The sequence below is a fragment of the Lissotriton vulgaris genome, chromosome 6 (assembly GCF_964263255.1).
Source record: "Lissotriton vulgaris chromosome 6, aLisVul1.2, whole genome shotgun sequence".
Classification (NCBI taxonomy): domain Eukaryota; kingdom Metazoa; phylum Chordata; class Amphibia; order Caudata; family Salamandridae; genus Lissotriton; species Lissotriton vulgaris.
This window is the reverse complement of record NC_141694.1, coordinates 697,197,075-697,224,673: the sequence shown is the minus strand read 5'-3', so window position 1 is coordinate 697,224,673 and position 27,599 is coordinate 697,197,075. Positions and strand designations below refer to the sequence as shown.

The following is a 27,599-nucleotide window of genomic DNA, read 5'->3' as shown; positions in this document are numbered from 1 at the left end:
CCTCGAGTCCCCAACACCGCATCAACCTCTTGTTTCAGGAATAATGTCAGCGAGGGCCTGAATGGCAGTGCACCAGACCCAGCGTGAGGCAGGATTACCTCAACATTGCGTATTCTCCTCCCGGAATGGCAAGGTGGGCTCCGGTCACTTCCGCTGCATCAGAAACAAGGAACAAACAGCCGAGGCCGCCTTTGCCGATGAAAACCGGAGCAACTTGTGATGTGGGGGCTTCTGGTACTGTGTCACAGGCAAACAACGGTGAAGAAATGAACAAAGTGAACTCCTTCGCAAAAAAGAGTGTAGAAGCCACTCTTACCTACTGGCAGTCGTTAGAAAGTAGTTAAGTTTGCTAATAACTTTGTCGTCGTTTGATGAATCTTCTTGAAATTCTCCAAAACAAAAGTCTATCCAGGTAAGCTCCCATCCTGAATGTTTGGGGGGGGGGGATTCGTCAATCGGGGGCTGAGAAAAAAGGGGGATCCTAAAACTCATTTTCTCCATGTTAATTTCCATAGGAAATTTTGCGACGAGCTACAGCCCGAACTGCTGAACAGAATTACCTCAAATTTGGCAAAAAGGTAGAGCTTGGTTCAGAAAGTGACCTTTCTTTTAAATGGTGTAAATCTGTTCAGTATTTGCTGAGAAAATTGAAAAATAAAAGTTTCGATATCTGGGCAGGGCCTAAGTCGCTAGCACAAGCTTCACTGTGATTGGCTGCCAACACTCCAAACCAGGAAGTGTTTACAGCCATCTTGTGACTCAGTAGAAGCGAGTCACCAGAATCCTGAGAAACAAAGATATAAAACAAGAGAAGGGGACAGGGTAGAAACACCCTGACCCCCTAGGCCTGCTTAGGGGGTCACAGAAGGACCCCCAGGGCCAAAAAAGCATTTAAAATCACAGGGGTATTTCTTAAAAAAATAATAGCGGGGGCTCGCTGGGGCCCCCGCAGTCCCAAGTCTTCACTTATGTTGGGAGGGGGGTTCAGTAGGCTGTGGAAATTATATTGGGAAAACAACATACTATTATAACAGTGGAATTTCAATGGCTTTGTACGAGTGAAATGAAAAGCTAACTATAACGTCCCTGAAAGCTATGGTTTTTTCAGTGAATTACTAAGGTTTTTTAAATGCTAATTTCTAACTATAACATCCCTGAAACCTGTGGGTTTTTTCAGTGTATATATATATTTTCACTGAAACAAACCATAGGTTTCAGGGCCGTTATAGTTAGTTGGACATTTCACTAGTACAAAACCATAGAAATCCCCCTGTTATAGTTAGTTCAGCTAACTATAAATTGCGCCCCCGCAATGCACTGCTGATGACGTCACATATTGCATCATTCATGACATGGTCAGTGACATCACTGATGACATCTCAAATGAGATCACTGATGACATTGATAGAGGGCGCTAATTTCTTCTGGTAATTTCTCAATGCAAAACCCTCATGCTACCTCTATTTTACAGCTGAAAAAGGTGTTGGGCCCTTCACACCATGTATTACCTTCAGGAGATTTAAATAAATCTGAACAAACAAAAATGCAATTATTATTATAGCCAATAAAGAGAGTTGTTGAGTATTTTAAAGGGTTTTATTTTCTAGTCAAAAGTTAAGTTTTTCTCTGACCCTTTATTCATTAGTAAATTCTCAATCAGGTTACAGAATTTGGAAAACAGGAAAAATATAATTAATACAGAACATATTACAGTCTGCATATAAGCATTACATGTAGGAAAGAAAATGTGGCACAAAATGTCAATCAAAACTCTTAAAAAGTTTCTAAGAAAAAATAGACTTGCAAAGCTAATTAATAATTAAATAGTTTGCAAAAATCTCTCATTAAAAAAAATAATTGCATTAGACAAATAAATCTTTTCAGACATAATTAATTAGTCAAAACACAAACTTAAAGTCTGTGTCTAAAGTGCAAAACAGCCCGCCCTTCACAAGACCTCAAAGGAATGTGGCCTGCAGTGCCAAAATATGACGTGCCAGGACTTTAGAAAAAAATCACCAGGGAACCCCCCACCTGACTCTCCTCGGACGCCCAAGGCTGCACCCGTGACGATCTTCTACCTAACCCATAGAATGTCTGGTCTAATCTGTTCTTTCTCTCAAGAGCTCACAGGCCCCCCTAAAGCCTAATGGGCCTAGTAGCCAGCTGAACTAAAGAAGCCAACCACGCCTCCATAGAGGTCATTATTTATACTCTAATTCTTGGCAGACTACACAAAAATGTTTCATCTTCAAGAAAACTTGTACGTGATTGGTCAGCCACAATGGCATGAGGTCTAACCTTACTGACTCATTGAAAATTCTAGAGCATACCAGTTTTAACAAAAGAAGCGCAAATGATTTAATACATTTTATATGTTTGCAACTTTTACTAGGAACATTTTTTCTATTGTTTTCCTTCCTTCCTGTCACAGCGCAGAAGGACGGATACTTTATCTAACTGGTACATTGGCACAATCACAAGAATGTTTCAAAGTACAAAGAGGCCTTGACTTCTTTGTGAGTCAAACAGATCTGCGCATGCACTCTTCTTTCATGCAAGTCATAGCCTTGCTGGATTCACAGGCAGCCATTTTTTCTTAGGCCCCAAAAATAAAACAAACACAAAGAGAATATTAATTTCATGTACATCAGCCCATTATGTTTCCCTCCCTCATACTAATACCCCTTATAAATGTTTACCTAGCCAAGCTATTAGTTTCAAGCAGCTTTTCTATTATTTATGACAACATGCAAAATAAATGTGCAATGTGCAACATAGCATTTTTATGCTTTAGTGTAAAATTTAAAAGCACACACAGTTAATACAGCGCACACAGCAACATGCTTTAGTGTTTTAGATAGCTTTTCATGCAAAAAGCATTTAGCCCCATGTGTAGTGTTTGGTGCATTATTAATTCACACACATTATAAAAAGAGGGGTTATTAACTGAAAATGTTTTTCTAAATATGCAACAAGCCAAAGTCTTTTAAGACAGGAATTGTGAATTTAGATTACAAGGATGAGCTGGGAAGAGAGAAACACATTCTATTAATCTTCAAAGCTAAAAAGGCCTCTACTCTACAAAAACACATGTTAATTCAGCACAAGCATTTCAGACTGACTTAGGCCTCACTTTCATATTTTTTATGTGCCATGTTTTTAACTTGCACCAAAATGTGTGTGGCAATTTAAATGCAGTCTGTCTGAAGCACAAAAAAAACAATACCTGACTGCAGATTAAATCTGCTCCATCAACATCACTAATGACATCATCCAGTGACTTTGTGTTTCTGTAAAGTTTAAATATGTTTTATATATATGCCAAGGTGTATTGAAGAATGAGTGGGTGTATAAACGTCTGGATGAAGGATTTAGTAGGTGTGTGACTGACTGTTTAAGTGAGTGATTAAATGTGTCTTACTGAATGCATGGGTGACTAAACTGTCTGAATGTGTGTATCACTATGTTTATTGTTGTGTAAGCTGCTGCATGTGTTGGTCAGTAGCTACATGAGTGTCTGTATGGGTTATTGATTGGTTGCCTGAGTATTTGTATGGGAGACTGAATGTGTGTGTGGGTGGGTGGGAGGCGTGTGACTCTGTGCATAGATGTGAGAGTTGTTGATTCACTTGGTGTATGGATTCAAGATTGCAAGTGGAAACAGCTGTATGGGCGGGTGAGTGTGTATATGGGTATATTGGTGAGAGATTGGGTGTCTCAGTGGTACATGTCCAAGTAACTACATTTGTAAAAGGCAGTGTATGTGAGAGTTGGAGTATATAAATGAGCGTGAGAGTCATTGATTGTGAGAGTAGCTGTATGGATGAATGTGTACTTGTCTCAGTGATTGTATAAGAGAGTAAGTATGTGGTAGTATATGTTTGAATAAGTGAGGTGGTGTGTGTATAACTTTATAGCTGAGGAAAAAGGAGTGCGATTGATTCTTTGATTGACTGACTAGGTGTGTGAGTGACTCTATGGAAGAGTGTCGGTTTGTGTGAGTGTCTGTATAGGTGTATGGGTGCATATGATAGTATTGTATTGATGAGTGACTGTATGTATGACTGATTGTATGGGTGAATGAGTGGATGTGTGTAGACCTAGGAATCAGTGAGTGCGTATGTAGTAACTGGTATTGGTGTGTAGATGGTTTCGAAAATGGAAGTCTGTATTTTACAGTGGGTGTATCAAAGGTTATGTTAGAGTGTGAGGAGGTTCATCAGATTTTGACGTGGATGATGCCATCAGTAATGTCATTTAATATGTCATCAGTGATGTCACTGACCATGTCATGAATGATGTAATATGTTACATCATCAGCAGTGCATTGTGGGGGCACGAGTTATAGTTAGCTGAACTAACTATAACTGGGATTTCCTATGGTTTTGTATGAATGAAATGTCCAACTAACTGTAACGTCCCTGAAACCTGTGTTTTTTTCAGTTAAATTTTTAGGTTTTTGAAAGGCTTATTTCTAACTATAATGTGCTTTAAAACTTATGTTTTTTCCAGTGAATTTCAATGTTTTTTTAAATGCCAATTTCTAACTATAACATGCCTGAAACCTATGGTTTTTTCAATAATTTTCAATGGTTTTTTAAATGCTAATTTCTAATCATGCCTACAAAGTTAGAACATGTGCGGAAACAGGAAGAAAAGCGTAGAAAGAACCAAGACAAATACAGAAAGAGGCAACAGAAGTCCAGGAAGACGAAGAAAAGTGCAGGAAGAATCAAGAGATGTGCAGAAAGAACCAACAGAGGAGCAGAAAGTCCTCATGTGCCCCCAACTTTTTAATGACGGGTACTGGTGGTAACTGACTCTGACTAACCAGGACCGGAGCCTGTGCTATGCTAAAAGACACTTAGAATACAGTGAAAACACCTACATACCCTAGGGAACACTATGCATTGGGGTACCCCTGTGATTAGCATGACCTCCTCTGTATTTGCCATGAGTTAGTACCTGGGTCATTGAATGAGTACATGGGTACTGAGTGGATGATTAGAGTACTGCAAGGAGAGTGCATGGTGAATTTATAAGTGCTTAGGTTTTGGCAGAGTGATTGGATAAGTACATGGTACTGGCTGGTTGATTGGAGGAGTGTATGGGTAGTGACAAGGAGATGGCTGGACTGCATCAGTAGTGCTTAGGGGAATGTAGTAGTGCATGTGTTAGTGCCTGGGTCATTGCATGAGTACATGGGTTGTGATTGGATGGTTAGAGTGCTGCAAGGACAGTGCATGGTGAATTTATAAGTGCTTGGGTTTTGGCGGAGTGATTGGATAAGTATATGATGCTGGATGGGTGATTTGAGGAGTGCATGGGTAGCGACAGAGGGATTTCTAAAGTGCATGGGTACAACCTGGGTAATTGGAGGAGTGAATCAGTACTGTGTAGGTGGTTAGAGATCTGCATGGGTAGTGCACAGGGAATTGTAGCAGTGCATTTGTTAGTGCCTGGGTCATTCCATGAGTACATGGGCACTGACTGGAAGATTAGAGTACTGCAAGGAGAGTGCATGGTGAATTTATAAGTGCTTGGGTTTTGGTGGAGTGATTGGATAAGTACATGGTGCTTCCTGGGTGATTGGAGGAGTGCATGGGCAGTGACAGGGCGATGGCTGGACTGCATGGGTACTGCTCAGGGTATTGTAGCAGTGCATGAGTAGTTAGTGCATGGGCCATTAAATGAGTGCATGGGAAGTGACTGGATGATTAGAGTGCTGCAAGGAGAGTGCATGGTGAATATATAAGTGCTTGGGTTTTGGCCGAGTGATTGCATAAGTACACACATGTCACATCAGGCCCGCCCCCTTCCTTCACCACTGTGCAAACGCGCCTCCCCTTAAATCCCGACGGTCCCTGGGGGTCAACTAGCCCACCAGGTACCTCCAATAAGCGCCACAGAGCTGCAGTGCAGAGAGGTGGTCCGAGGCCATGCCCCTTTTTACACCTCTCTGCAACGCAGCTCTGTGGCGCTTACTGGAGGCAGCTGGTGGGCTAGTTGGCCCCCAGGAACCCTCATGACTCACCTAACTTTAATGTCCCTTTAACCTTTGTTTTTCCAGTGAATTGCTAAGGTTTTTTTAGTTTAAAGTATGATATTATTACAATTCCTAACAATAACATCAATTTAACCTTGGGTTTTTTCAGTGAATTTCTATGATTTTGTATATAATGTAAAGTAATAATAAGTAAAGTAATATGTCCATTACTGTGTGCAGCTTGGGGTTACACCCAACTCACCTGCAGGCGCGGGCAGGTGAATATATGATGTAACTATATAAAGAATTACATTTTAAGTAAGGCAGGCCTACTGACTTTGTCACAGGGTCAGAGTACATGTAAATGTAAAAAACTGGCCTATAAGCTTTATCAAGAGATCATGACATCAACATAAATAAAGTAGAAATATTGTTTTTGTCAAAATGTCACCAATAGCTTTAATCAAATGTATATTTTGTATATTAATACATTGCAATGTTCAATAAAAGTTATTGTCATAAAATATTTCTATTAATGACTTACAATTTTTTTTATTTGAGTCTTACCACAAGGGTCTCTGCATTCCAGCTGAAGAACATACTGTTCAAGCTTGGAGTGATTTAAAAATATATATCCGCTCCAATATCCGTAACTTTGGACTTCCATCCTACGGCTTTTTTCCGTATGATGGAAGTCCAAAGTTACGGATATTGGAGCGGTAATTGACTTGTGGGTGCACCCCCACATTGGCAAGCACCAGCCTTTGAGTGCCCTGCTCAGGTGTTTTTGGAGCAATATAAATATAAATATATATATATTTATTTTTCACTAAAAAAACAAAAGAAGTGCAGGAGCCCTCGCTGTTATTTTTGTTTTCAATTTTTTTGCAAATCTGCGGACCACCTGTGATTTTGCGGCTAAGTTGAATACAAAGATCTCTTTATAATACTCAGTGGGGTCCCTGTAGGACACCACCATCTTATCTGGGTGGTCAGGGTATTCCTACCCTACCTCCTTTTCTTTATTTTTTAAATTTTTTGTGGGACTGTGCTGCATGCCGAGTCCCAAGACGGCTGCAAACACTTCTGGTTGAAGTATTGGCAGCTATTCAAATTTCATTAGGATCCGCAAGTCCATTGCAGTGATCTGTGCCCCCAGATATCTATATTTTTTAAACTTAGATATCTTTAAAACTACTGAGCTGATTTACACCAAATCACAAAAAGTACACTTTCTTGACATCTACCTTTCTGCCAAATTTGATGTAATTCCGTTCAGCGGTTTGGGCTGTAGACGTGTTCAAAGTGTGCTTTGGGACCCCCCTTATTTCTCAGCCCCCACTTGACGGATCACCCCGAAACTTTCAACACATCAGCTGAACCAGGAAAGGGACAAGGTTTGAAAATGTTGTGAAGAATTGTCAAGCGGCACTCAAGTTATTAGAAAAACAAAAAATGCTTTTCCTATGGAAACATGGTCTTAAATATAACTACATACTGGCAACCGCCAGTAGGTAAGTATGTATTATATATACAAATATATATATATTTATATAAAATCTAAAAAGAAATATATATTTATATCCATATCCAAATCCAATCGCAATTTTTCACACACAATACCTCGGCCACTTAGTTCAGTGGCCTGTGGTTCGGCGTGTGAAGGCAAAAAAACATCATGACATGAGTTGGGTGCTCTGCTGAGCTCCCGAAAATAATCCTGAAGTCTCCTCAGATTAATGCTTACATTACGGTTTTATTTGGAAAAAGCAAAACACAGAAAAAAGTCTTCCCAACGTGTTTCAGGGAGCTGTGTGTCCTTGATCATTTATATATGCAAAAAAGAAAGCATAGATCTCTGGGTAGTTCCTAAGTTTAGGTTTAGAGCAGCTGCTGTATAGCGCACCTTACACCACCAGTGACACTGAATTTGCTCACCTTAAATGTCTGTTTTTCTATCAATTTTCTATCTATTTGCTGTAGATATGGCAAAAGACTTTGTCCTTTTCTATCTCGGCATGGATGGCACTGTACTAATCCTATGTTTCAAAGCTTAAAAGCTTTGAAGTGTATATATATATATATATATATATATATATATATATATATATATATATATATATATATATATATTACCTACTGGCGGTCGCCAGTAGGTAGTTATAGTTAGGATTTTTTTCAATGCAAAATCTCAAAATTCTATTGTGAATAACTTTGGTGCCGGTTGACGAATCTGGCTGAAAATTTCCTCAAATTCGCCCTGCGGAGCTCCGGTCCTACCCTGAAAGTCTGGGGGGGATTCGTCAAGCGGGGGCCGAGATAAAAGGGGGGTCCCAAAACTTGTTTTCCCCATGTTAATTTCCATAGGGTGGTCAAACTCACTTTTAGCCCGAACGGCTGAATGGATTTCCACCAAACTTGGCAAAATTGTAGGGACTGGTAGCCCGATGTGCCTTTGCTATGTCTCAAGATATGTGCTCCAGTGGATTTTGAGTAATTTAGGTTCAAAAAAATATATATTGGGCTACATTGGGCTATATATATGTTAGAGCCCAAATGTAGCCTAATGTAGCCCAAAGATGGCCACCAGAGACAAAAAAAACAAATGTAGCCCAAATATCAGCCAGATGTAGCCCAACTATAGCCCAATGACAGAATGTCCCAGAGTGTTCTAAAGAACAACTAGAGCGCTAACAGTCTTACTTATGACAAAGGTATGGCACACCTGAAGTCATCTTGATTGGAATAAAGTGTTAACACTTAAAACATTTAATTTGCAAAGGAACAAAATGAGGGGGTTCATTTTGCCACAGAAATTATGATTAGTGCTGAAGAAAGAAAAATTAGGGCACTTCTCAAATCCTCTTATATTTCATTAAAAAAAATTCTGATATGCCGTCTCCCAAGATGGCCACCAGAGACAAAAGAGCCCAAATATCAGCCAGATGTAGCCCAACTATAGCCCAATGACAGAATGTCCCAGAGTGTTCTCAAGAAGAACTAGAACGCTAACAGTCTTACTTATGACAAAAGTATGGCACACCTGAAGTCATCTTGATTGGAATAAAATGGTAACACTTAATACATTTAATTTGAAAAGGAACAAAATGAGGGGTTTCATTTTGCCATAGAAATTATATATATATATATATATATATATATATATATATATATATATATATATATATATATACATACATACATACATACATACATACATACATACATACATATATATATATATATATATATATATATATATATATATATATATATATATATATACACTGAAAAAACCATAGGTTTCACACCAGTTATAGTTAGGAATTAGCATTTAAATAAACCTAATAAATTCACTGAAAAAACCATAGGTTTCACACCAGTTATAGTTAGGTGGAAATTTTACTCGCATAAAACCAAATTCCCACGTTATAGTTAGTTGGAATCACTATAACTTGCGCGTGCAATGCACTCCTGATGACGTCACATATTACATCACTCATGACATGGTCAGTGACATCACTCATGACATCACTCATGACATCTCAAATTACATCACTGATGACATCATCCAGTGAATGTGTATCTTTCTGAAAAATAAATATATTTTATATATGTATATCTAAAGGTTGATGGAAGAATAAATGGGTAAATAAATGTCTAAATGGATGTTTTTTGTGTAAAATTGATTGGTTAACTGACTTATTAAATGTATCTTAGTGAATACATATATTATCGAGTAATGTTTAAATATTTAAATATCTGTATCTGTGTCTCACTTTGTGTATAAGTGGCTGCATGGGTTGGTGAGTAGCTACATGAGTGTGTATATGGGTTATTAGTTGTTTTTTTGAGTATCAGTATCAGTGTCTGTATGGTTCGGTGGGGGATATTACTTAGAGCACAGATGTATGAATGAGTGACTCACTATTTGTATGTATTTTGAAGACAGCATGTGTGCAAGACTGTATGGGTGGATGATTGTGTGTATGGGTGGGTTAGTGAGTATGTGTTTTTATAATTGATTGTTTAAGAGAGTAAATATGTTTCCGTTTCTGTAGAAGTATGTGTAGTGGTGTGTATATAGCAGTATAATCAAGTAAATGTTTTTTTGATAGTTTATTTGCATGTGTGAATTTGTGTGTGAGTAACTATATGGATGAGTATTAGTGTGTAACAGGATGTATAGGTGTATGAGTACATATGATGAGTAAGTACATGCATGAGTGACTATATAGAACTGTTGGTGAATGAGTGGATGTGCATGTAGATGTTGGAATTACCTAATAAGTTGTTGTAATTGGTATTGGTTTCTCCTTTTTTAAGAAAATGTTAGATTCTATTTTTGAATGTGCGTGTCAAAGGTTATTTTATGCTGATAGGAGGTCTGCCACTTTGTCACAAGGATGTTGTCATCAGGGATGTCATTTGAGATGTCATCAGTGATGTCATGAGTGATGTCACTGACCATGTCATGAGTGATGTAATATGTGACATCATCAGCAGTGCATTGCACGCGCAGGTTATAGTGAGTCCAACTAACTATAACGTGGGAATTTCAATGGTTTTATGCGAGTAAAATTTCCACCTAACTATAACTGGTGTGAAACCTATGGTTTTTTCAGTGAATATATATATATATATATATCTATATGTATATATGTATATATATATATATATATATATATATACACACACACACGCATATATATATATACACACACACATATATATATATATATATATATATATATATATATATATATATATATATATATATATACATGTACACACATACACGCTCTCAATTACACAGTTTTGATGCATGCAAAAAACTTCAAAAATTGTTTTGCGTTTAACCCCTTGCGGGCTGTGGACGGCCCACGGCCATCCGACATGAAAATTCACGCAGAGTGCATGGGGTTAAAGATATTCCAAATACAAAATTTGTGCTAGATAAAACTCGAGAATATCGATTTAGCTGACAATGGTTCCAAGTGAAACTTTTATGCTAAAAGAAAAAAGAGACTCCGCATGTGATGAATTTAATAAAAATTATTCCAAGTTCTGCATATATATAAGAAAGATAATGTTTATTGGCAGAGAAGTCTCAAATTTGCATTATGCTGAGGATATCTCACAGATTTCGCTAAGAAATGTTCAGATTAGATTTATGCTGGTGCTTCTCTACCTCCTTCTAACCTCCAATAAATACTAATTTTGATGAGCACCACAACAAATGGAATATTTATGTTATAATAAAACTCAAAACATATTGCTTTTTGTGTGAATGAATCGAAGACCAGCAACTTTGTTAGAAAAATAAATGTTGTTGCTGAGACCTATTCAAGTAAATCTTTTATATTTGTGAAACAAATTGCAGCAAAAAACGAATTTTGTCAAAAATAATGTCACAGCATGATTATGCAAATAAGTTGGGTAAATGCCCTTTAAGTATAAATTTTACATTTTTATTTGTGATAAAGAATCAGGATTTCATTTTAGCGTAAAACTGTTTTCTATATAAATTCTCCCCAAGTAAAAATATTTGAAATTAGGGCCACAATTTCATGTGACGGAGACAAGACTCCACTTTTGCATGCTACAGTTGATTCTCACAAAATTGAGAATGTTGTCGAAACACAAATTATGACATTTCTTTATGTTTATCTCAGTTTTACACTGACAGAATTCAGCAGCTGGTGCGGAGCAAATATTTACACATGCTGAGGTGGAAAAGGTTTTGTCAGCACAGCAGTACAATTGAACAACTCTATCCCTTGTATCAGGTAAGAGACTGTCAGGAAAATTTGTATTTTTGAATTAATGCTCATTATGGGTCAGATTATACAAACTTTTCAGTGCAAAAGTTCACTCATTTAAATTTACCGACTAGAGCAAAAACATGACACCTGAGTATTTGAACAAGCATCGGTAATGCATTTGTTTCGCCTATAAAATGAGTAATAAGCGTTTTTTATCAATCACCGTCCGGGACGAAGTAAAGAGGTCTCTTACAAGTATCATGGGACTGGAGAGGATGTTTTATAGCAGCCAGAACTGCTGACTCGAGGGCTGGGTATCCCGGTGCGAGTCTCATTTGCGCAACATCCTGTGATTCTGGGCAAGTCACTTCATCTCTTCCAGTGATAAGTTGCGCTATATAAATATGCTGGAAGATGAAAAAGCAGAAAGAGGTAAAAAAGTATGTAAAACTAGTTCCAACAAAGCAGATGTTAACAGTATTTCAGCTACGGGAAACTGATAAGAGAAGCACACGAGGAACAAGCATTGGTAAATCCAGGAAAATAGCCAATACAAATGGGGGAAAAGTAAGTGGCAAGCACAGGAACCAATAAAAAGCCAAGTAAGAGAGGGGGCGGGATGTAAGCCCTTTTCAAGTTTATAATAAAAACACAAAATTTCACAAGCACTGTGCAGGAAAAGCCTAAAAACGATATTTGTAGAGACTGCCCCTTGCTCACATTTTTGCATTCGTGAGTGCAAATGATGTTACAAAACTGCATTATGGCAGTGTTATTTTTGCGTAATTTGACCATTGTTGTATGTTAAAGTTGTGTTTACTGGTATTATGGTGCACTTGGACACCTAAAGATATGCCTAGTACTAGAAAGAACATCATATTCTGCTTAGTAAAAAATACTTTTTAGCATTAATGTTTAGAAAATAAAACGCTTCTTTTTTGTTTTTTTTTGTTTTACTGTGCATGCAGAAGGTGATTGGAAAGACATGCTCTCTCATTATTGCACCTGCATCCTTTTTCCTCCTTCTCACTTTGTTTCTTGCTTTCCAACTTTTTTTTGTTCTCTCACTCTTCATCTTTCTATATATTTTTTTGTGTCCTTCTCTCTAAAAAACTAGGGCCAGATGTACTAAGTGATTTAGCAGTCACAAACCCTGCGAGTTGCAAATTAAAGGATTTGCGTCTGCTAAATCACTTTTTCTTATGTTTCAAGACCATTTGTGTCTGGAAATAAATACTGATTTCCAATTTAGATTGGCATGTTTTGAGTGTTTTCTTTCCAAACAAAAAATCTGAAACATATGCATCAGTGTTTTGCAATTATAATTCAAGTATCAAACCATTCATTAGTTACCAGCTCCCAAGTTGAGGATAGTAACGGATTCGCAGAGGGGAGGGGGCTCCCTTTTAAACCCGTTCTCATTCGGGTATCAGGGTGGCAACCTCGGTCGGGAGGCTGGCGGGGGCCAGGGGGTGTTAAGAAGATAGTGATTCAGGGGGGCACTTCCAACTCTCATTGAGGTTTTTAGAAATGGAAACCTTTTCTTTTTAAAGAAGCTCGTTGGAAAAAACAAAAATCCATGTTCTAATGAAATGACAGGGGTGGTGTCTGCTCCCCATTGCAGGACACCATCCCTGTTATTGCAGTCAATTACAGGAGATGGTAAACTGCAATCTGCCTAATGAATATTAACTAGATAGGTCATTCTGTGGGTCCTCACACAAGTCTTTTTTTTACAAAGTGACCTTTTAGTACATCGGTTACTTCGCTGTATGAAATATTGGTCGCAAAAAGTTGAGGCGCAATTTGCAACAGTTTTTGTGCTATCAGTATCTCAGTACACCTGGGCCCTAGTTCTTTGAATGTCTCACTCTCTCATTCTCTTGATGGCTTTCAATATACTTCATTTAAATTCAGAAACACTTTAATAGCTTTCTGGATTAACAGTTACTGCCAAACTTTGCAAATTTCAATGTACTTAACAGTCAGACTTTGAATCTCTTAAGATGTCCCTCTCCCTTAAATGTTAGTTATAAGGACATTCGAAAGTTGTGGTGGCAACGAAACTTTAACTCATCCTGAATTATTAAAGTTAGAGGATGATGTGTAGGAGAGTGGCCAGGATTCCTACATCCATAGGTTTCCGATGCTTGATGGCTTCACACGGGGTAGTTGGCTGGTATTTACCATTCATACTGTTCAAATGCATTGAAATTGGCTTAGCACCTTCTAGTACTGCAGAGTTCCTCTGGGGGAAGCTTAAAAAAGTCAAACACTGTGTCAGACGATCTCTCAAATGAAGACTATGCTTTCAAGCAGCAATGAGTTGGAAATGCTTGTTCTATATTAACCATAAAGCTATTGGAAACATTTCATAAAGATGCACAAGTGTTACCTAACCTCACAGAATCGAAAACAACAAAGAGCCCGAACTGATACACAATTGTCACATTTATAGCGGCTCATTGAATTGAAACGTCACCAAAATCCTAATTTTCTCTCTGAGTTAATCAATATTTATTCAAAACCTCACATATATGAAACAAACAAACAAAATGTAAACCATTTAAAAAACGTTGACGAGCACTGCATCACCCACTCCCACAAAGACCATTTCTAATGCATCCTTCAACAATAACATCTTCTCTTTCATACTCAAACATCTCAATCACTCTGAATCATAATTCTCAGACACCCATCAATTCCACATCACACACATTCCAGCACCACCAACCCCTACCCACATTTAATTTTTACATATCAACAAAAACAATAACAAAAGCCAAACAAGAAACAATTGACAGTTTAGAAAAGATCAAATAAAATTGATTGAGAGTGATTGAGAGCTTTGGGTATGAAAGAGAAGATGGTATTTTTGAAGGATGAATTAGAAATGGTCTTTGTGGGAGTGGGTAATGAGGTGTTCGTCAATTTTTTTTAAATGGTGTACATTTTGTTTATTTGTTGCATATATGTGAGTATTTGAATAAATATTGATTAACTCATACGGAAAAAGAGGTTTTTGGTGACATTGTTTCAATTCAATGCGCCGCTATAAATGTGAGAATTGTGTATCAGTACTGGCTCTTTGTTGTTTTCGATTTGAATAGGGCTCAGCCTTACTGATCGGAGCCCAAACCCCCTTTGTTCCTTAACCTCACAGAAGGCACAGTCCTGCGAAATGTCACTTGCCTAATTGTCCTACTCTGTTTTTTCATGTTTTCTTTTATGGTGAGGTCTAATGTTCTATGATGTATTATGACATTATCATATAGTGTGTAATTAACTACTTTACATTTTAGGTTATATTAAAACCTGTTGCAATGTTTGTAGTCTTGCGTATGGATACAATTCCACCCATCATGAAAACATACAGACAATCACTAGCACATAAGAATATGAGACACATCTGAGCATATGAATAAAATCCATCTGAAGGTGTAGAAATGGACAACCAAAGAGGAGGGTGAGTAGGAGGGATGGCCTTAATCCCTTTTTCAACATCTTGGGACTGGCAGGTAACACTGGAATGCCAATAATTGTGGTCCATAGCGGCAAAGAAAGGCACATAACACTGGATTCTGTTACACATATTATGTCATCCCTACCGACATGGACAGCTCCATGGTACAGCCATGCAAGGTTGGAGTAGAAATCTGGTGCCAACATATCCCTGGACTGTATTTCTACACTCCTTCCAGGTCCCATGTATAGTTCTGCTAGATCTTATACTGTTTAGAGGCTCTATCCTGCAGTAGAAACAAAACTTTTAGGGAGGGCACAGGAAACAAATCTGTATATACAACACGCATAGCAGCATCATAGGTTTGTGATAAAGCGGCCAGCCTAGTAGCTCAAACAGTGGTGGCATTCTCTCCGGACACTTAATCATGTGGATATTGGTGGGTAGCACATTTCAGTACAGAGACTTTTAGTGGGAACAATAGTGTCTAGCAAAGTTTTTTTACCCACAAGCAGTTCTTAATAGGGATTCACATGCACATGTTACAGATCCCTTCTTCATCCAGAGGAGCCCAGAACCATGTGTGACTCTATATGCATATTTTGAGTCCAGGAACACAGTTACAACCTTGATACCGGCTTGAGTGAGTGCAATACAATAAGTTCATCATATTGGGCGGAATTTACATTGCGAAAGCAGCAGCTTTCAAAGCCCGGATAGAGAGTGCATACAGCATAACATGCATTCAGTACACTCATTTCTGATGCATGAACCATCAACAAAATTACAACTGACTGGTTGATATGGGGGGGTTACCTACCGGAGCAGCGAAGAACCCAGATCACTACGCCGCCACTGCCAGGAGTCATAAGACGCCACAACTTGCGCCGCGCCCTGGGACTACATCTCCCGGCAGCCTCAGCGGCGGCGCGCTCTGCACACGTCCCACCAGCGCCAGGAGGCGCATTAAACCAGCGTCCAGACCGGCAGGAGCGGGGGATACCTACTGGAGCAGCGAAGAGCCCAGGTCGCTACGCCGCCACCGCCAGGAGTCATAAGATGCCACAACTTGCGCCGCCGCCCCGGGACTACATCTCCCGGCAGCCTCAGTGGCGGTGCGCTCTGCACACCTCCCACCAGTGCCAGGAGGCGCATTTAACCAGTGTCCAGACCCACGTCGCAGGATGAGCCGGGCCAAGGGTGGGCCCGTTTAAGCCCGTTCAAGACCTGACAAGGACGGGACGGGCCACCCCTCTAACAATTGATGTATCAGCATAAGGTTAGTGCTCTATAATAGACCCAGGTGTGATATATACTGTATGCCAATATATTAGAGTGATACTCTGTTTCCTGCAAGTATGGCTGCCTTGCCGGAAGATGGAATAGCTGGCAGGAAATCTACTGGAGGTTCACTAATGGGCACTTTAGATAATTTCCTCATTAGGGTATCATCAGCCCTGGCAAAGGATATAGAACTTATAGAGAAAAGACTATCCTTGGATACAGCTTTTGATAAAAGATCTTACATAGGCCCCCTGGCAAGGGCTAGATTGCCGATAAGCCAAGGGAACGCTTCCTCCGTCGGGAGTGGAAGAGAGTGATCATTCTGGATACATGTGAAATTTCTCCCAGGAGTAGGGGTCTTGACAGTGATGCAGATAAGAGCCCCATCCCCTAATATGAGAACTCGGTCGGCATGCCAAGCAAAGCAAGGATTGGCTCAGCAGAATGGGGGGGGGGGGCAGCAAAAAGAAAGCGTCCTGGGGCCCAAACACATGCTGGGGGGAGAAAAGCAAAAAGTGCAAAAAACACTATTCCCGCAGAGGATTCAGTGGTAACTCCAACAACTAGCTCCAGACAACCTGGATTATTTGGCAAAGATGGGCATGGTAACCACCCGGAAACTGTGGGGGAGGAAGCATACCTGGATTTGGGCCGTCTGTTTTGGAAAAGACTGGAGGGTGCCTTTAAGAAAATATGTCACCCAATACATGAGCGGCTGGACTCTATAGAAAATAGGTTGGTGTGTCTTAAACTCACGCTTGTACAAGCCCAGAAACAGGCACAACTAAGGAACAGTGCCACAATTGGTCGGCCGAAAACACCTTTAGCACATAGCATAACTGATTCTAGTATTGGCGCGGTGATGGCGGGGGGGGATAATTCTGCCCAGTCTGGCAAAGGTGTGACCTCTGTTATCCCTCGGCCTCCTACTTCGGGAGGGGGGATGGGATTATAGCACCGACTAATAGAACTACCCAGGCTATCTTGGTACCCAATGCTTTCCCCCGGTTCAAAACCAGACAGGGGCTGGGACAGCAACAGTGAGCAATAGGCTAAATAAGGGCGATGGCAGCAGTATGGTAGTTAGACAGCAAAACTTGCCTCCTTTGCCTATTGTACATAATGATACCCCCTTTCCCTATATTGATCTACCTCCCCAATCAGCCCCCTATGTGGTAGTTTTGGTTTGGGTTCCACCAGTAGTCCAGGGGAAGCGGGAATCATATTTAGATCTTAAGCATAAGTGTATCTTCTGGCTTAATAAATCTCACCCATTGCTAACTAATATCCGAGCAGAGATCCTGGGTGTTAGCAGAGTCAACTGGATAGGAGCGGGATGTAAGACCGTGGCAGGGGATTGTATCATTATTAATTTTAGAGACCAGAGGTGTGTCAATCACATTTGTAATTGGCCGCAAAATGATCAGTTCCTTGGGATTCAAGCACTCTCCCTGGCTTACTTTTATGGCCCTCCAGCTTCCTTTGAGAAGGACATTTTTGCACAGGGTACTGCACCAAACCCTTGCCCATTGGGGAACGTAAGGTTGTTTAATAGATTTCAGGCTCTGTCGGGGCTGGGGGATTGCGAATTACATCATGCAAACCTAAGGTCTGTTTCGTGCAGCAGAGCTGGGGTCAATAAGGAGGTGGTAGATTTGAGGTTAGGGCTAGTGTCCGCTCAGGGCTGCAGGTATGTAGGGGAGGACAATGGTGGCCAGAATGCTATTTGTGTCGTAAACGGAGAGGTGGGCAAAGAATTTCGGCCATTGGAGAGTCAGATTTCTGCATACCAAGGCCCTAGGGATTCTCTTGTACAAGGAGATCCGATTTAAATTTTTAATGGGCCAGTATGTCAGACATCTCCTATTTCATGGAACGTGGGGGGAGTGGGGACCAAACTTAACTCGTCTGTTTGGCTGTTTTCAGGAGGTTTGGGCGGTTGAACCCGTGTTTAAAGTGAGCTATTTGAATTTTTTTGTACCGGCTGTTAAAAAACGTCAGGGGCGTCCTATGTCCTGGTGATATGGGCCAGGCAGAGTCTTAAATGCCATACCCAGATGCTCCCTGTGACGAGTAGTGATATACTTGCCGTTAGGCTCACCTTCCCAGAAAATTTAAAAATTGATATATATAATGTTTATGCAAGGGGGCTTCCAGGTGGCAAGAAATCTGATGTTGTAACAGAGCTGGATATATTACTGCAGGCAACTCCTCCCAATATATTGCCATTGATCGCAGGGGATTTTAACACCAGGTTCGAACCCCTTGGTCTGGACGATACGCACCTAACGGAGGAGGAGGATGGTAGGTGGGGAGTTCCTCAACTTGGTATCAAACCTATAAAAACCTATAAAAAAATGGACAGAGGCCGCAATACAGATGAAGGGCCTCTGTGTGGGGAATCAGTTGAGGGCTGCCAATGGGTGCACATTGTCAGATAAGCTGGGAAAGGAAACTTTCGATAATCATGTAAGGACATGTAATATTGACTATTTACTTGTCCCACTTAAGTTGTGGCCTACTCTTCTTGATATGGAGGTAATAGCTCACATTGAGAGAGACCATAATCCCCTGACCGCGGTGTTTAATCTAGGGCTACATAAAGTGGATGAGGCCACTGGGGGAATTATCCTCCCTGATTTGGTATTGTCAAACCACGAGTGCCATCTTAAGTGGTGCCAAGTTGTGGGGCATCAGAAAATCTTTTCTGACATCGAGGTAGATCTGGAAGGGGCATTAGCAGCTATGGAGGCCACCTTGTATGGAGCTTCCCATAAACTTTTGATGGAGGCTCACAATAGACTTTTTGCCAAACTGAAAATATATTTTTGTAAACCTAGCTTGGGTAATAGAACCCTAATCAGAAAAGCGGAGAGCTGGTATGATGGCTCCTGCCACCAAGCTAGGGGAGTGTTGGGCCATGCACTAAAGACTAAAGATTTTAGCAAAATAAAGCTGGCCCGTGCAAACTATAGGCATAAACAACATATAGCAAAAAAGGATTGGGAAGAGAGTAGGTGGCAGTACCTTAAAATGGCGTGCAAGACTAAAAACCCCAAACTCTTTTGGGATATTTTTAAATGGGACAGGGGAGGGCACCGTGAGAGCCCTCATATTAATGTTGACCGAAACTCATGGGTTGATTATTTTAGTCCCCAATATGCCAGCAGCGTAGCTGGCAATAGTGAGGGGGCGTTTGTCCATACTTTTTACAATGAAGCCGCCTTCACTGTAGGAGAAGTGGATAGGGCGCTAGACTTAGTCAACGAGGGACATGCTACAGGCATGGACTGTGTCCCCGCTGACCTATTTCTAAACAATAGAGGCCGTTGGCGGATTTACATTCTGCATGTGGCGATTGCCATAGCCCAAGGGATGGAAGTACCTAAATCGTGGAAAGATGCTGAAATAGTGCTGGTGTATTAAAAAGGGGACAAGTCGACAGCAGGTAACTACAGGCCAATAAGTCTGATCGACGCTATCCAAAAAATTGTGGGGCGGCTTGTTTTGGGTAAAATCCAGTCCTGGATGGATGATGATAACATTCGGAGTCACCTCCAGGCTGGCTTTCGCCCAAAAACAAGCACCATAGATCAGGTCTTCCGGTTTATTATGTTATACTGGCGTACCGTGGTCCTGGAGAAAGGCACCTTGTATGCCGTCTTTGTCGACCTAAGGGCGGCTTTTGACCTTGTTCCACGTAATATCCTGTGGCAAGTTCTTGTAGGGCTAGGGATGGCACCTGAGCTGTTGAGCCTAATCGTCCGCGTACATGAGGATACGTTCGCTCGGGTTCGGTGGAGTCGCCAGGGAGAGGTTACGGAAACCTTCCCTGTTGAGCCGGGAGTGAGGCAAGGTTGCGTCATGGCGCCTACCTTGTTCTCGCACTTTGAGAACAGGGTGGCGGAGTTCCTCTCCCTGGTCCTGACCGATGCCCCTGCGATGTGTGGTGAGTGGGTCCAGATCCTCATGTTTGCGGACGACACCCTGAATATTTCAAAAACGCCAAGTGGGCTCCAGCGTGCCTTAAAGCATTTTGAAGACTTTTGATGGGGGAGAGGCCTTGAAATAAACACGGCAAAAACAAAGTTTATGGTTATTACTGGCCGTATATCTTCTAGGCCTGCTAGACCTTTCAGAGGTATGATATATATGAATGGTTCCCCGTTGGAGTGGATTGATGCCTTTACCTACCTGGGGGTTACCCTCCAGAGAGATCTGGGTTGGACCAGCCTACTAGACATAGCAGTGTTAAAGCATCGCCAGCAGGCTGGCATTCTTCTGAAAAGGTTTAATTCTTCAACAACGAAGCCCATTAGCCCATTCCTGGAAGTATATGGGGTGAAGGTGTTAAGTTTGGCCCTTTATGGTGCCGAACTTTGGGGTTTTCAGAATTTGAGAAACTTGACACTAGCAGAAAATGAATTTCTGCGAAAAGCAGCTAGCGTTTCTATAAGTACCCTGTTAACAACACTTATGTGGGACCTTGGGAAAAAAGCGGTCCAAGATTTTGCCTTTCTGCGGCCTTTGCTGTACTGGCGCCGCTTATGGACCACAGATGAGTTGCAGCATTATGCACAGGGCCTGAGGGAGATAATGGCTAAGGATGTTTGTCAAAAAATACACTGGCTGAAGGCCATTCGGACCCTATTATCTAGATTGGGAATGAGGGAATTATGGGATGACCCGGTAAATGCTGCATTCCCCTCCAAGAAAATTCTGAAAGAAAAGTATTGGGAGATGGTGAATGCAGAAGTTTGTACAAAGGGCCTCTCCTCACACTTAACGGGACGTTTTCTGGAGTTTAAGGCCCAGCCAAAGCTGGAAATATATTGGGATGCCATAGAGAAACAGCAGGACCGCAAACTCTATTTTCAACTTAGAGTAGGCTCCCTTCCACTAAGGTCATTGACAGCTAAATGGGCAGGAGAAAACGGTAATGATAAATGACCTAAGTGTGGGGAGTAACAAGAGACGAAAGGTCATTTCCTTTTTTTCTGCCCCTTGTATACTGCCCCTAGAGTAATGTGGGTTAAGCCAATTTGTAAATTGCTTGGCACGCGCAGATATGCAGAGGCTTTAAGAATCCCATGTTCAGACTCTAGCCCTTTAATTACTATTGCTCTGGCCACATTTTTGAAATGGGCATGGGTAATTCGCACAACATTAATTGCGGCTGAGACCTGATTATTAAGTACCTATCACTCTCATTTAGTTTAAAATATGGGGGTTGCTTCATCTATATGAGTTTTGTGCAATATTACCCTGGACTGTATGAAAATTGATGGATTTTCTTTTTTTAAGATTTTATCAAATTATGGAAAATGATATTCGGCAACAGTCTATAGTAGTTTAATCCTTTCTTAATATTTATTGTATTGCTTTTAATGGATTTCATATTGGAAAGCTGTGGATTTTATGTGCTTTTATGACTTAATTGTCGAATAAAGTTTATGAATTGTAAATTGATATGGGGCATCCGTAGGTTCAATGCTGGACTTAGTTACATGTTTAGTAACTTCAAGACAATAATGAGGTCATTGTTGGTGGGTATCAAAGATTCCAGGTTCAGAGTTTGGCAATGGCCAAAGGTAATATAAGAGGCTGACATCAAGATTTCATATCGGGAACACTTGGTGGTAGGAAGGTGTTGTATTTTTGTCATGGGGAGAAGAGTAACAACCACATTGGGCACAGCAAGAATCAAAGCAGTATTCCATACAATATTTTCAGACACTTCAAAGAGACATATTGGAGACATAGAGGGAGCTGAGCCACAACTAGGTACAATGTGTAAGGATAATAGTTTGCAGGCTATTTCTGTTCCTCACAATCTTGGACCAATACCTCAAGGTAAAAACCATTGTGTTCATGACAATAAACCGTACAGAGTAGAGTTTGGCATAGTCAGGAAGCCCCAAAGCAGATGCAGAGGTCAGGGCTTGCTTTATCTGTGCAAATTCATTTTCGACTTCTGTAGACAACCGTAGGTGCTCTGGGGTATAATTTCTGCCCTAATCCTGCATCTTTGCATTGTGGCATAATGCAGGGTACATTGTCTACAGTACCCAGCCGTACCCACAAAAGTGTATACCTGGGAGACAGTCACTAGATGAGGAAAGTTGTAAATGGGTTCATTTCATTCAGGAAACTAGGGACACTCTTTGGCTGAAATTTCATATCCAATATATTGTACTTGGGGAAGTAAAAACAATAGTCTTTCCTTTGAAGCCTTAGGACCCTTCTTAGCCCATTTAGTGAGGAGATGGATGATGTCGACCTTGCAGTAATTTAAAGTGACAGGTGGCAACAATAAATCATCAATGTACTGCACCAATGTAGAGCCCACAGGAAAGACCAGAGTGTCCAAATCGTACTTCAAAGTTTGGGAAAAGACAGACACATGAAAATTGAGATCTTCTGAATGAGAACGTGAAGAGTAAGTGACTGTTTTCATGTATCAGGAATGAGAAAAAGGTGGAACACACATTCGAGAAATTATGGTAGTTGGATTGGGCACCACTGGGGATAACCACAGTACTGATGGTGTGCAGATCTTGGACAAAATTATACACATTGGTCTTTCCCAACTTTTTTAATGTGGGGATCTGGGTATTACATCTACTAACCAAAACCCATTTGTTATTAAATCTGCAATGACCATACAAATTCCTGCCTCAGCTGCTGGTTTTAGAGGGTGCTGAGAAATCCGAGTTCGTTTTTTATTGCGTTGGTATTTATTTTCCCTGTTTTTATAGAAGAGATAAACCTCACATTATTGGACCCAATAGACCACAATGTAGACAGCACCTGAGAAAGCAAATTGCTTAGGTTTTTACTAAGCCATGAGCTATTTATAACAGGTTGACAATTTCTGTTTTCACAAAGCAGTTCCAACTCCTTATTTTTGACGTGTTGGGGTATATTGAGGTAGACTTCATCAGATGTATAGAACACAGTGCAGTTGAGCTTTCTTTCACAAGATGTTCTGACGTCCATCACCATCCCCATTTTTACTGCTTTTGGCCGCCATAAGTATGGCAGGGTATGCTCAGATGTGAGTCCCTTGCTCACTTTGCCACTGGATTCAAACAAGCCGGGCTGAAGACGGCTGGAATGCCAGAAACCGGTCCTCGGAAGCTTGTTTCCGGTCCAGGGAAGACATGGCTTGGCAGTTCGGGCTGGACTGTTCCCATGAGGCACAGGGTCAGACTGATTTGCATATAGCCATGTCTGAACTGGGGTGGCAGAGTGGGCTAAAGAACTGTGATGGATTAAACCCAGATCTTTTGACTGGGTGTGAGTGTTTGATTGATTCAGATGCTCCGTCCATCACCACCCCCTTTTGTACCGCTTTTGGCCACCATAAGTGTGGCAGGGTATGCTCAGACGTGAGTCCCTTGCTCACTTTGCCACTGGATTCAAGCAAGCCGGGCTGAAGACGGCTGGAATGCCAGAAACAGGTCCTCTGAAGCTTGTTTCCGGTCCAGGGAAGACATGGCTTGGCAGTTCGGGCTGGACTGTTCCCATTAGGCACAGGGTCAGACTGATTTGCTTATAGCCATGTCTGAACTGGGGTGGCAGAGTGGGCTAAAGAACGGTGATGGATTAAACTCAGATTTTTTGACTGGGTGTGAGTGTTTGATTGATTCAGATGCTCCGTCCATCACCACCCCCTTTTGTACCGCTTTTGGCCGCCATAAGTGTGGCAGGGTATGCTCAGACGTGAGTCCCTTGTTCACTTTGCCACTGGATTCAAGCAAGCTGGGCTGAAGACGGCTGGAATCCCAGAAACCGGTCCTCGGAAGCTTGTTTCTGGTCCAGGGAAAACATGGCTTGGCAGTTCGGGCTGGACTTTTCCCATGAGGCACAGGGTTAGACTGATTTGCATATAGCCATGTCTGAACTGGGGTGGCAGAGTGGGCTAAAGAACAGTGATGGATTAAACCCAGATCTTTTGACTGGGTGTGAATGTTTGATTGATTCAGATGCTCCGCCCATCACCACCCCCTTTTGTACCGCTTTTGGCCGCCATAAGTGTGGCAGGGTATGCTCAGACGGGAGTACCTTGCTCACTTTGCCACTGGATTCAAGCAAGCCGGGCTGAAGACTGCTGGAATGCCAGAAACCGGTCCTCGGAAGCTTGTTTCCGGTCCAGGGAAGACATGGCTTGGCAGTTCGGGCTGGACTGTTCCCATGAGGCACAGGGTCAGACTGATTTGCATATAGCCATGTCTGAACTGGGGTGGCAGAGTGGGCTAAAGAACTGTGATGGATTAAACCCAGATCTTTTGACTGGGTGTGAGTGTTTGATTGATTCAGATGCTCCTTCCATCACCACCCCCTTTTGTACCGCTGACCCAAAAAATTGGCTGGTGAAGTAGGACTTAGTAGGAAAGTCTGCTTATCATTGAAGCAAGGGTAATAGATACGGGTCAGAAATTTGGTGAAGAATAGGTTGTCCAGAAGTACAGACTGCACCTGTGGCAAGTCCAAGAGAAGTAATAATGGTAATTGAGAAATTTTCAGGGTAGAGCGGCTTGGGCCTGTGTGAATAAGGCAGTTGGTGCTTTTACCATTATCATGCATCATCATCATCAAATCCACTTTATTCGATTATTTTAAAATCATAAAAGTATGCTATTCAATCACAGGATAATATCAGAAATATAAAAAAATAAAATTAATTTACACAAAATGTACATTTCATATATACAAAATACACAGTGGTGTCGAATTGATAATTTTTCATAGTAGCTTACAGGTTGCACATGATAGTCGGCAAATCAATACAGATTTAGAAACAACAGAATTAACTTCATGTGCATTCTCAATTAGTTGGTGGTATCAATTGCAGTTTGAGATAATACATAATCCGAGAATGTTTGCCCCAATGATCTGTACTTCTTGTTGCGGATGGATGCTACCAGGAAGTTTGCTTCCCCAAACATGACAGCGGGGGATTCCATTAATTGGAGATAAAGTAATGCAGGTTTTACCTGCAAGAACCCCCTATCTTTTAGTAGTGGGATAATGAACTTTTTCCTGCCTCCTATATAAAATGGGCAGAAAAACACAAAATGCATCGTGTCCTGATATGAATGGTCATCACACTTGCAAGGAGCGGCATCCTCTGGTTTGCACCAGCCGCTAAAAATTCCCAATAACAAGTGCGACTGATTAAAACGAAATTTAATAATCAGCCATCGATGAAAGGGTTTAGTGACAATTTTCAAGTACGGTTGAATGGATATAGACAATATCAGCATATAATGGGCCCTCACAGTTGGTTTACTTGTTTCTGTGACTTCACGATCCAGTTCTATGGACCTTAAAAAGTTTGTTTTTACCCAGCTGATGTCAGCTTTAGTTAGACCTTCTGGGTTGGTGTAAATCTCTGGGCGTCCCAAATAATTAGATGTAGATTTAATGAAGGACAGCCATTGTATTTCCGTCACTTTATCAAGTAGCATACAGTCCCTGATGATCTTATGGTTCAGTGTGAGATTGAGGTTCAGCCAGGTTCTGATCCATAGTAGGATGGGGGCCATGTTTAATATGTCAGAGATATTTCCCATCCCAAGCTCCAAGTGTACTGCATATGTAGCAGTTGATTGGGGGAGACCTAATAGGTCTCGCAGGAATTTATTTTCTTCTCTCTGAATGAGAGCTGTATCATTATAGCCCCATATTGCTGCCCCATACCTTGCAATGGCCATAGTTTTGGCTTTGTAGATGGACAATATTGCCTCTCCTGGTTTGCCACCCAGTCTCTTAGCAAATCCTAAAATAGCAGCCGAGGATCTTCTTACGGCGGCTACTTTATTCAAAACTTGGGGGGCCCATGAGCCTACATCATCGAACACAACCCCTAGGTACGTGAAGACTTTTACTCTAGATATTACTGAGTCATTACAAGAGGCGGTTTTATAGCACTTCCTCCTATTCCCTAGTGACATGACATGCGATTTCTCAATGTTAATAACTAGGTCAATTGTTTTCATAAATTCCCCAAAGGATTTAAGGAGACGTTGTAAGGCGATGGGGGTCCTTGCCAATAGCACAGTGTCATCCGCGTAAAGGAGTACAGGGATGGGCGTTCCTCCCATACACGGAATATCAGCTTTTGCAGTTACCAAAACATCTTCCAGGGAGTTTATATATAATGTAAATAGCATTGGGGCCAAAATGCACCCTTGGCGCACCCCCCTACCAGATTTAAACCCAGCCGTACATCTTCCCTCCTGGGTCATCCTAATAGATGCAGTCAGGTCTCTATGCAATTCAGCCAAAAAATTCACCAGGGCCTGGTCAAGTCCTAGCTCCAGGAGCATTATCCACAGCTTTGACCTGTTGACTAGGTCAAAAGCTGTGGATAAGTCCATAAATGCCAGAAAGATTGATCCCTTAGCCGCAACCGTATATTTATTAATTATAAGATGTAAGTTTAGGCCCTGGTCTTCGGTGCCTCTCCCGGCTCTAAAGCTGTATTGTGCGTTACTTAAGATGGCATTTTCAGTGGCCCAGGCTGTTATCCTGGCTAAAATTACTTTCCCTAATATTTTAAATTGAGGAATCAATTAAAGAAATTGGCCTGTAGCATCTTGGGTCCCCCCTTTGACCCTTTTTAAATACGGGGATTATAATGGAGCGGGACCAGGAGGCGGGGAAGGTGACAGGGGTAAAGCAGGCTGCTATATTAAAAACATTTGTAAGAATTACTGACCAAAAGTAAGGGTTAGCTTTATACATGTCAGGTGGCACCCCATTTGGGCCTGATGTGTTTTATCTAGGAACCCGATTCAATATTGTGACTTTATGCCCCTATACTGCTATAATCAATAATATCCCTATAATGGCATAATAATCAGATTCATATTTCAGTAAATCGCCCTTGCAGTCCAAGGCTCGTCAAAAGCTACTTCCTTGGATTCCTAGAGAGCACACCGAGTTCTTTCGACACACCAAACCTCCCGCAACCTGGGAAAGCCCTGCTTGCTTTGTTTTGATTTGTAATAGAAGTCCTGCGAGCACTGTAAGAACGGCCAGTTCTTAGTGACATCTTTATTGACGTCTTATGTCCAAACCTTACGTCAAA

The 27,599-nt window shown here is 41.1% G+C and overlaps 1 protein-coding gene across 1 annotated transcript in view; it reads left to right on the top strand.

Moving 5' to 3' along the window:
• Positions 1-27,599, top strand: part of LOC147707857 (uncharacterized) — a 910,329-nt gene that overhangs the window by 104,122 nt on the left and 778,608 nt on the right. Inside the window, exon 5 of the mRNA XM_086925682.1 lies at positions 11,665-11,778. Within this exon, the coding sequence (XP_086781808.1) occupies positions 11,665-11,778 (114 nt within the window). The remainder of the gene's footprint in view (positions 1-11,664; positions 11,779-27,599) is intronic.